Raw genomic sequence first — 10,982 nt, 5'->3', positions numbered from 1 at the left:
CCTGCTGAAGTAATCTAATATTTTTAATGTGGGGAGAGGGTCGAGTCTTATTAACTCACTGGCAGATGGCCTGGCAGTTCATTACTTTCAGCTTATTTCTACTCTGAAAGATATAAGTACCTCAGGAAAAGCCACATTTTTAACATTTATTAAAACTGTTTAGAGAAATTTGTTAATGAAGCATCTTTTAAAAAAATTACTATTTTTAGAATTGTTTGTACTATCTTTGCACCTTTTTTGTAAACATAAAAGTTCCTGTATGCTTCTCACCCAGTTTCTCCTATTATTAACACAAAGGATCTGTTTTTTAATCTAATTTTGCATAATGTACCAAAAGTTTACACTTTGAGTTATTTTGCTCGAAAGAAATTCCCAGATTTTACATTATGCTAACTGATTCAGGTTTTAGAAGTGTAAATGTTAATTATTGATTTATATATCAGAAAGACATTTATTAGAAACATGAAATTCAGTGACTTAAAACTATTTGCTAAGATGTTGTATACATCATGGTCAGAAAGTTACATATGCTTGACATAATCGCATGTTGATTAATCACTTTTGTCTTTTTTTACTCCATAGATGTAAAGAACCTGTATCCATCATCATCTCATTATACAAGAAATTGGGATAAATTAGTTGGTGAGATCAAAGAAGAAGAAAAGAATGAGAAGTTGGAGGGAGATGCAGCTTTAAACAAATTATTTCAGCAGATCTATTCAGATGGTTCTGATGAAGTGAAACGTGCCATGAACAAATCATTTGTAAGAACATAAACTTTAAGAAAATCTATTGTAGTAGTAAATTTCACAAATTAAAAAAAAATAAGTATGTAATTTGAGATCAGATTGCATGTACTGTAGTTGGGAGACCATTTTGAATGGACTTTGTCTGAACATTTGTTCTTGCTCTAAACTTAGAGTAATTATTGAGGAAGTTGGGAACTTGTGGAGGAGGTGAGAAACAAATGGTATATTCCAAATAAATTTTTTCATCAGGGAGTTAGAACTTGGAAGTCTTAAGAAATACCAAGATTATAGTTAGTGGATGATACAGAGTTATTCCAGTTGGATTTATCACAATAGCTGAGTGAGCTTCTGGTGTTTACCTTCTGTTATCATGTATAATCTCAGTGTCAGATGAAAAATATAGAAGGGAAACTTCCAGAACAGTGTTTGCCAAGTAGAAGGTGCACATTAATTATTCTTTGGTTTGTTAGTAATTTCTGTATTGATTAAGAAAATTCAGGCTTTTTGCCAGGGCATGAATGCCACCTGAATTAGGCCTCAAGTTCTGAGATTTTAATGACTAGTCATCACTGTAGAACCATGTAGATTTTGCTTGAAGCTGTAATCATTTGACTTTTACCCGTAGCTCTGGAAATGTCACTGTCTTCTTTAAAGGTGTTGATATTTACAATAGAAAGTTAAAGTTAATATTTAATAATTAAAATTAATATATAGGTAATAAGTGTGTTTGTGGCTCAGATATTCCATGTAAGTTACCAAGTGGTAACTGATCATGATTATGCTTTTCACTATTGCCTTAAAAAAATTGTTTTTAATTAAACTTTTTATTTTGAGATAATTGTAGACTCACATGCAGTTGGAAGAAGGAAGAGATCCCTTATATCCTTTACAGTTTTCCCCAGTAGAAGCGTCTTGCAGAATTATAATATTACAACCATGATACTGACAGTTAAGATAGAGAACATTTCTTTTTTATTTATTTGTTTATTTATTTATTTTGGCTGCATTGGGTCTTCGTTGCTGTGCGTGGGTTTTCTCTAGTTGCGGCTAGCGGGGGCTACTCGTCGTTGAGGTGCACAGGCTTCTCATTGCAGTGGCTTCTCTTGTTGTGGAGCATGGGCGCTAGGTGCGTGGGCTTCAGTAGTTGTGTGTTTTACTAGTTATACCTAAGTATTTGGTTCTTTTTTTTGAGTGATTATAAATGGTATTATATGTTTAATTTTGGCATCCATGTGTTTGTTGTTAGTATCTAGAAATACAGGGGTTTTTTTGTTTTGTTTTTAATGTTTATCTTGTATTTAACTTGTATTTACCTTGTTGAACTTGCTTACTGGTTCTAGGAGATTTTTTTTGGTAGATTCCTTATAATTCCTTGTGATTTTCTATGTAGACAATCGTATCTTCAAATAGGGACAATTTAATCTCTTGCAATTCCTATACACTAACAACAAAAGATCAGAAAGAGAAATTACAGAAACAATTCCATTTACCATTGCAACAAAAAGAATAAAATACCTAGGAATAAACCTACCTAAGGAGGTATTTCAAATAGGGACAGTTTAATTTCTTCCTTTCCAATATGTGTACCCTTTATTTCCTTTTATTGGCTAGAACTTCCAGCACTATGTTGAATAAGATTGGTGAGAGTAGACACTGATGCCTTGTTCTCCATCTTAAGAGAAAAACCATTCAGTCTTTCACCATTAAGTATAATGTTAGCTGTAGGTTTTTGTAGATGCTTATCAAGTTAAGAAAGTTTTGCTCTATTTCTTTTTTTCTGAGATTTTTATCATGAATGGCTGTTGACTTGTCAAATACTTTTTCTGCAATATTTCTGCATGTGATCAGTATGATTTGGTGATTTTTTTCTTTAATTTGTCAAAGTGGTGATTTTATATGATTAATATGATTGATTTCTGCTGTTGTACTGTTGAACCAGCTTTGCATCCCTGGGATAAACCCCAGTTGGTCATAGTGTATAATTCTTTTTATATGTTACTCAATTCTGTTTTTAAATACTTTAAGCATTTTTGTGTCTATATTTATGAGGCATGTTGGTCTACAGTATTCTTTTTTGGTGCTTTTCCTGGTTTTGGTATCAGGGTAATACGTCCTAGAATGGATTGGGAAGTGCTCCATCCTCTTCTTTTTTGCGGGGAGGGTATTTGTAGAATTAGTGTTGTCTTTAAAGATTATTTAAACCAATGAAGCCATCTAGGCCTTGATACTTCTTTTTTTGGGAGATTTTAAATTATGAATTTCGTTATCCTAATAGCTTATAGGACTCTTCAGGTTGTCTGTTTCATATTGAGGGACTTGGAACTGCAGGGTCTTTTGATGACTGCAGGACCTGTAGTGATAACCCATTTCATTCCTATAATGGTAATTTGTGTCTTTTTTTTTTTCCTTTGTCTTGCTAGGGTTTGTCAATTTTATTGACTTTTTTCCCCCGAAAGAATCAGCTTTTTGTTGATCTTAAATTTTTCCTCCTATTTTTTTTTGTTCTAAATTTCATTTATTTCTGCTTTTAATTATTTTCTTCCTTATGCTTGCTTTGGGTTTGTTTTGTTATTCTTTTTTTAATAGGTCCTGTGGATATGAGCTTAGATTATTGATTTGACCCTTTTTCTTTTTTCTGTTATATGTGTTTATGCTATAAATTTCCCTCTCAGAAGAATTTAGCTGTCTCCCACAAATTTTGATGTTACTTTTTCATTTTTATTCAGTTCAGTATATATTTTGATTTCACTTGAGACTTCTTATCCTAAGTATATATTCCACTTGAAAAGCATGTATATTCTGCTCTTGTTGAATGGAGTGTTCTATAAACGTCACTTAGATCCTGTTGATTGATACTCTTGTTGATTTTCTGTCTTACTGTTCTACTGATTGAGAGAGGGTCTTCAGCTATAATTGTGGATTTATTGATTTCACCTTTAAGTTCTGTCAATTTTTGCTTCACATATTTTGCAGCTCTGTTGTTTGGTTCATATGCATTTAGGATTGCTATATTTTCATGGTGGATTGACCTTTTTATCATTATATAATGTCATTCTCTAGCTCTGGTAATTTTCTTTGCTTTGATGTTAATATAGCTGATTCTTATGTCCTTTGGTTAATTTTTGCATGATATATCTTGTTCCATCCTTTTGCTTTCAACCTGCCTAAGTCATTTTTTAAAAAAATTTTAATTTTATTTTAAAAATTTTATTGGAGTATAGTTGATTTACAGTGTTGTGTTAGTTTCAGGTGTACAGCAAAGTGATTCACATATATATTCATTCTTTTTCAGATTTCTAAGTCATATTTAAAGTGAATTTCTTTTAGACAGCATGTTGGGTCATGTTTTTTTTAATTTATTCTGCCAATCTCTTTTAATTGATGCATTTGGACCATTTAACTTTTAATGTAATTATTGGTACATTAGGACTTACTTATGTCTACCATGTAAGTTTTCTGTTTGTTCTGTATTTGTTTTTCCTGCCTTCCTATGGGTACTTGAACAGTTTTTAGAATTTCATCTTGATTTATCTATAGTGTTTTGTAGCGTATCTTTGGTTGCTCTAGATTTTATATTAGCTATATTATACTTAGTTTATCATAGTCTACTGGTGTTATTTTTTTTGACACTGAATGACGTATAGAAACCTTACCTCCCTTAATGTCCTTTTACTTTTTCTCATTTATAATTTTCTTAAATATTTCTTCTGTATATGTTTAGAAACCACATCATACAGTGTAATAATTTAGAAAACGTAGAGGAAAAGCAAACTCTGTTGCATTTATCTATATTGTGACCTTTTTCTTTCTTCCTTTCTGACTTTCAGGTTTCCATTTTTTGTTACTTTTTTTTTTTCTTTTTAAACTCCTCAACACATTGTCTCCTCTCATTTTTTAAAAAAATATTTATTTATTCATTTTATTTTTGGCTGCATCAGGTCTTAGTTGCAGCATGTGGGATCCTCCGCTGTGGCTTTTGAGCTCCTCATTGCGGCACTTTCTCATTGTGGGCTTCTCTCTAGTTGTGGTGCTCAGGCTCAGTAGTTGTGGTGCATGGGCTCTGTAGTTGAGGCACGCTGGTTCTCTAGTTGTGCCCCACATGCTCAGTAGTTGCGGCACACAGGCTTAGTTCCCTGACCAGGGATTGAACCCGTGTTCCCTGCACTGGAAGGCGGATTCTTAACCACTGGACCACCAGGGAAGTCCCTCCTTCTGTTTGGAGAACTTCCTTTGGGCATTCTTTCAGAGTAGATCTGTCCATAACAGATTCTTTCTATTGACAAGGATTTCTTTGGGTTTATACTGGTTGGGATTTGCTCAGTTTCTTGTATCTGTAGGTTTATGTCTTTTGCCAAATTTGGGATCTTTTCATTCATTATATCATTGAGTACTTTTTCAGACCTTCCTTCTTTGTTTTCTTCTTCCTGGAACCCAATGACACAGGTATTGGATATTTTGTTAGGGTACTATACATTCCTGAGAACTGTTCATTTTATCTCTTTTTGTCTCTGTCATTCAGATTGGGTGATTTATATTGTTCTGTTTTCCAGTTCACTGATTCTTTGCTCTGTTCTCTCTATTCTGCTCTTGAGCCCGTTCACTGATGTTTTTATTTCAAGTGTATTTTTCAATTATAAAACTTTCATTTGGTTCTTCTTTATGTCTTCTGTTTCTTTACTGAGGTTTTCTATTTTTTTCATTTGTTTCAAGCTAGTTCATAATTCTTGTTGAAGCATTTTTACCCTGACTGCTTTAAAAATGTGTCAGATAATTTTAACATCTCTTTCATCTCTGTGTTAGCATCTGTTGATTGTCTTCTCTTTTTAAACATATAATCTGAAATCTTCCTGGTTCTTGGTGTTTTTCACCAGTGCCAAGTGATATTCAGTTGAAATCTGGACATTTTCATGTTACAAGACTCTGGATCTTATTTAAACCTTCTGTCTTAGATGGCTTTCTCTGACAACCACTCTGGCAAAGGAAGGGAAGTCACTACCTCACTATTGCCAGGTGGAAGTAGAAATCCAGGTACCCCACTCTACCTCTGTTGACACCCCAGGGCATCTCCTTGTTACTGCTGGGAATAGGTAGGAGTTCTAGCTCCCCATGTGGTTTCCACTGACATCATAGGCAACAGAGGAGGCCGGTTTGTGATAGCATAGCATGGGTGGAAGTTTAGGTTCTTCATTCAGCCTTCACTGGCCTGGGTGGGGATGGGACCACAGTTTTTTACTGTGGTGTTTAGCTAGAGTGATTATTATCTAAAAGTTTTCTCTCTTTCTGTTTGTCCATTGGCTAGAGAAATATGGCTTTTGTTGGGGCTTTTTTTGTTTGCACCCTTTGGCATTTCCAGCCTCTTCAGTTCCAGCTCTTGGAAAACATAAGGCAAAAAGAAAACCCAAAGAACTCACCACCGTGTTGTTCCTTGGGTCCCAAGGTCCCTAGCTGATTTGTCTTCTTTTCACCTTTTAGAGTTGTCTTACATTTGTTATTTATATAACATACAAGGTTTTTAGTTGTACTTAGTGGGAAGACTAGGAAAGAGTACACTCACTTAATGCCTCCAAAAGGAGAAATCAGGGTTTTGTTAGTTTGTTTTGCCATGCTGTGCAGCTTGCAGGCTCTTAGTTCCGCCACCAGGGATTGAATGTGTGCCCCCTGCAGTGGATACGTGGAGTCCTAACCACTGGACCGCCAGGGAATTCCCTGAAATCAGTTTCAGTGTTGACTTTTAAGAACTTACTGGACAAAATAGTGTGTGAGATTTCAAAGTTATATTATAGAATCTGTGTCCATTTTCATAACAGAAACTTTGCTAAGTGTAACTGAACCATACGTATGCATAAAATAAGCCATCTGTTTGGCAGCATTGACCTGGAACATACCAAGGGCTTGCTTCTGTCTTTGTGGGGGAATACAGGCATACCTTGGAGAACTGTGGGTTCAGTTCTAGACCACCATCATAAAGCAAATTTTGCAATAAAGTGAGTCACACTTTTTTGGTTTCTCAGTACATATGAAAGTTATGTTTACACTATGCTGTAGTCTACTGAGTGTGTAATAACATTATGTCTAAAAAATAATGCATGTACCTTAATTTAGAAATTCTTTATTGCTAAAATATGCTAACTTTATCATCTCAGTCTTCAGCAAGTCATAGTTTTTTGCAGTAGTAACATCAAAGATCACTGATCACACATCCCCATAACAAAGATAATAACAGTGAAAAAGTTTGAAATATAAGAGAGTTATCAAAATGTGACAGACATGAAGTGAGCACATGCTGTTGGAAGAATGACGTCAATAGATTCACTTTATGCAGGGTTGCCACAAATCTTCAGTTTGTAAAAAATGCAGTATCTGCAAAGTGCAGCAAAGTGAAGCACAATAAAATGAGGTCTGCCTGTACAAAGAAACAGACTGTCTTATCTCTGATCTCTGTCTAATTGGGCAAAAAGATCAACATATACAGAATAATCAGGGAAGTGCTCAGTTGCACTGCAGTCCATAAGAAGAAAGGGGAAAATAGATGTCATCAGCAAATATGATCAGATTATAAATTAAATTTGCTTCCTTTAGTTCTCTTAGGAGTAGTTATTATATAAACTTGTCCCATTTTATTCAGTATTTTATTTGCAGCCTACTGTGTGCCAGGCTACTGCACTTAGATCTAGGATATAAGTATTGGTAAAATACGTTTCTTTCCTTTTAGAAACTCTCAGCTTCAGTTTGGAGCCACGGGTGGGAAGCAGGTATGAGAAGGCAGATTCATAAAATTTTATCAGTGCAGTGTCATAGACAAGTCCTACAAGAGTAGCTAGAGTCCTGACTAGGGTCAAAGAAGGCCACAGAGAGGTGGTGACATGTCATGTTTGGAGGATAACTAAAGACATAAAAAGAACCAGGACAGAGGAGAGCATCCCGTGCAAAGGAACCCATGGAAAGGAGCTTGGTAGAGAGTGTGGGGCATTGGGATTATTTTGAGGCTCCAGTGTAATGGTAGCATATGTAACTTTATACATTCACCAGTAACATAGCTGATTATTTTCAAATGTTTAGATTTTAACAATTTTCTGTTCTTTGCTGTGATCCAAATCAATGAATTTTTATTGCATTAACAGTTACAGCTTTATTTTTTAAATGTATTTATTAGGGTTGTTGGTAGGTGTTATATTCAGTGGGTAGTAAATAGATGACCAGTGCTTTACTGAGACACTAACTTTATGTGTCTGTGTGTGTATGTACCTTGATTTAAAAATAATTCCAGCATACACTTGTGTATATTTGACATAGAGAGAACATTAAGAAGGGGCTCTTAAAGTTCTCTCCAACTAGAAAGAGTTTACTTTGCAAAGTCTTTACTGTGCTCAGCAAAAGAGATTACATTATCGTTTTCTTTGGGAGCCAGTTTCATTGGGTTGGCCAAAAAGTTCCTTCGGTTTCCCCAGTAAGATGGCTCTAGTAGTGCTTAGTTGTCTTTAGCTTCATTTGAAACAATTTTGTTAGATCGTATTGTGACAGCTGTCATATCAGGGTGCATTTTTTAAAAACTTATCAAAATTAGTGAATTTTTGTGTAGCCATTTTAATATTGAAGATGGAAGGAAAAAAGCAACATTTTCTGCATATTATGCTTTATTATTTCAAGAAAGGTAAAAACGCAACCGAAACGCAAAAACAGATTTGTGCAGTGTATGGAGAAGGTGCTGTGACTGATCAAAAGTGGTTTGTGAAGTTTCGTACTGGAGATTTCTCACTGGACGATGCTCCATGGTTGGGTAGACCAGCTGAAGTTGATAGCGGTCAAATCGAGACATTAATTGAGAACAATCAATGTTATACCATGCGGGAGATAGCTGACATACCCAAAATATCTAAATCAAGCGTTGAAAATCATTTGCACCAGCTTGGTTATGTTAATCGCTTTGATGTTTGGGTTCCACATAAGTTAAGAGAAAAAAACCTTCTTGACTGTATTTGCGCATGTGATTCTCTACTTAAACGTAATGAAAACGTTCCGTTTTTAAAACAAATTGTGATGGGCAATGAAAAGTGGATGCTGTACAATATTGTGGAACAATATTTCGCTTGTGGGGCAAGGGAAATGAACCACCACCAACCACACCAAAGGCCAGTCTTCATCCAGAGAAGGTGATGTTGTGTATATGGTGAGATTGGAAGGGAGTCCTCTATTATGAGCTACTTTTGGAAAAGCAAACAATTAATTGCAACAAGTACTGCTCCCAGTTAGACGAACTGAAAGCAGCACTTACTGAAAAGCGTTCAGAATTAGTCAACAGAAAATGCATAATCTTCCATCAGGGTAACACGAGACCACATGTTTCTTTGATGACCAGGCAAAAACTGTTACAACTTGGCTGAGAAGTTCTCATTCATCCACTGTATTCACCAGATTATTGTACCTTTGGATTTCCATGTATTTCGGTCTTTGCAAAATTCTCTTAATGGAAAAATTTCAGTTCCCTGGAAGACTGCAAAAGGCACCTGGAACAGTTCTTTGCTCAAAAAGATAAGTTTTGGGAAGATGGAATTATGAGGTTGCCTGAAAAATGGCAGAAGGTAGGGGAACAAAATGGTGAATACATTGTTCAATAAAGTTCTTGGTGAAAATGAAAAATGTGTCTTTTATTTTTACTTTAAAACTGAAGGAACTTTTTGGCCAACCCAGTATTTTCATCTGAAGGTAGTTTTTCCACATATACCTCTATGCTGATTAGCAGGGAGACATGTGCTTTATATGGCAGTGTGTGTGGACATGGTCCTCCTACCTAACTAGAGTTTCCTTTTCAGATTTTTACACGATATGGTAACTTATCTGGAAAGCCTAAGGTTAAACCAGAATATTGTCTTGTGTATATTGAGCCAAACATAGCTTACATTTGGGACTCTGTGCTTGAAATGTTTTTAGAAAAATATTCTGTTTTGATTATATGGGCCAATAATTAATCTATTTTTATTTTTTATTGCAGATGGAGTCTGGTGGTACAGTTTTGAGTACCAACTGGTCTGATGTAGGTAAAAGGAAAGTTGAAATCAATCCTCCTGATGATATGGAATGGAAAAAGTACTAAATAAATTAATTTGCTATCACTGTATTGCATATATTCAGCTAATGCCCATTGTGTATTAATACTGCATTCTTGAATTTTGAACACTGAGTACATCTTTTTAAAGAATTATACCTCTTTACCTCTTTGTGCTTTAGAAATTATTTTCCTTCAAGTATTCTAAGAGTCTAATGAAGAACGAAGATCATGTTTTATCACTTTTGTCCTTAAGGACTTCAAATATGCTGAAACGGAATGAAGTATCATTTGCTACTAGACAGATTAATTCTTCCGAGTTGTGGGAGTGGAGATACTGTTACTGGGATATCTTGGGTTATTGCCTTATTTTTGATGCAGTATTCTGTTAATAATTTATTAGACGTGGCAACTTTGGGTGAGCATAGATTTCTCAATTTCAATGTTAAATTGTTTGCTTTTAAAAACTGCTTTTGAATGGAGTTGTAAATACAATTTTTCTATGAAGAAGTTTGGTTTATTTACCTTTTTCTTAAGTTTTTAATGAAAACTTTGAGAAATTATTTATCACAGGGGATTCCCATTTGATTATTTTTATGGGAAGTATTTGTAATTGCACTGAGAATTTTGGTCCTTACCCTTCAAATTCCTGTATAAAACATTGACACCTGAGTTTATCATGCTGCAAATTTAACTGTACTGAAGGCTAATCTGTGAAGCGGGGTCAAACAGTAATTTAGGAGAGCCCAACTCCACTTCTTGCTGCTTTTGCCACAGCAGGATTCCTGAAATTACAAGACTGGTGGTTTGGTTTGGTTTTTTTTCTTCTTTTTTTCTTTATTAGAAAATCTCTCTTCTTATATCCCCATGATTACTACACTTTTGGTGGTTTAGGGCAGCTACTGAGAGAGTAATATGTATACATTTAGTATGTATTCTGTTTATAGAATAAATAGATACCATGGGAATACAAAAACTAAAAGACATGATCGTTGGCTTCAAAGTCTTTATAATCTAGCAGAGAGAAAATTAACATTCAGGAAGGAATTATGAATGGTTGAATGGTGAACTTATTACAAATACAGTTTTGAGACAGAAAAAATTTCTATCTGTGATTAAATGTTCTGTGATTAAAACTATTGGCAGTCTAAGCTGTTATAAAGCAAAGGCCATGGATGACCTGTAGGTGT

General features: G+C 34.8%; 1 protein-coding gene across 3 annotated transcripts in view; it reads left to right on the top strand.

The window, feature by feature from the left end:
- Window positions 1-10,304, top strand: part of SUGT1 (SGT1 assembly cochaperone of MIS12 kinetochore complex) — a 43,414-nt gene extending 33,110 nt beyond the window's left edge. For 2 of the 3 annotated variants that reach the window (XM_007468599.1, XM_007468601.1), the window contains exons 12-13: window positions 583-764; window positions 9,739-9,840. In XM_007468599.1, the coding sequence (XP_007468661.1) occupies window positions 583-764; window positions 9,739-9,840 (284 nt within the window). Of the gene's footprint in view, window positions 1-582; window positions 765-9,738 lie in introns of all 3 variants that reach the window. The other variant, XM_007468600.1, reaches the window with a different exon arrangement.
- The last annotated feature ends 678 nt before the right edge of the window (window positions 10,305-10,982 follow it).

The sequence above is a fragment of the Lipotes vexillifer genome, unplaced genomic scaffold (assembly GCF_000442215.2).
Source record: "Lipotes vexillifer unplaced genomic scaffold, Lipotes_vexillifer_v1.1 scaffold479, whole genome shotgun sequence".
NCBI lineage: Eukaryota > Metazoa > Chordata > Mammalia > Artiodactyla > Lipotidae > Lipotes > Lipotes vexillifer.
The sequence above is the reverse complement of the archived record's forward strand: the minus strand, read 5'-3'. Positions and strand labels throughout refer to the sequence as shown.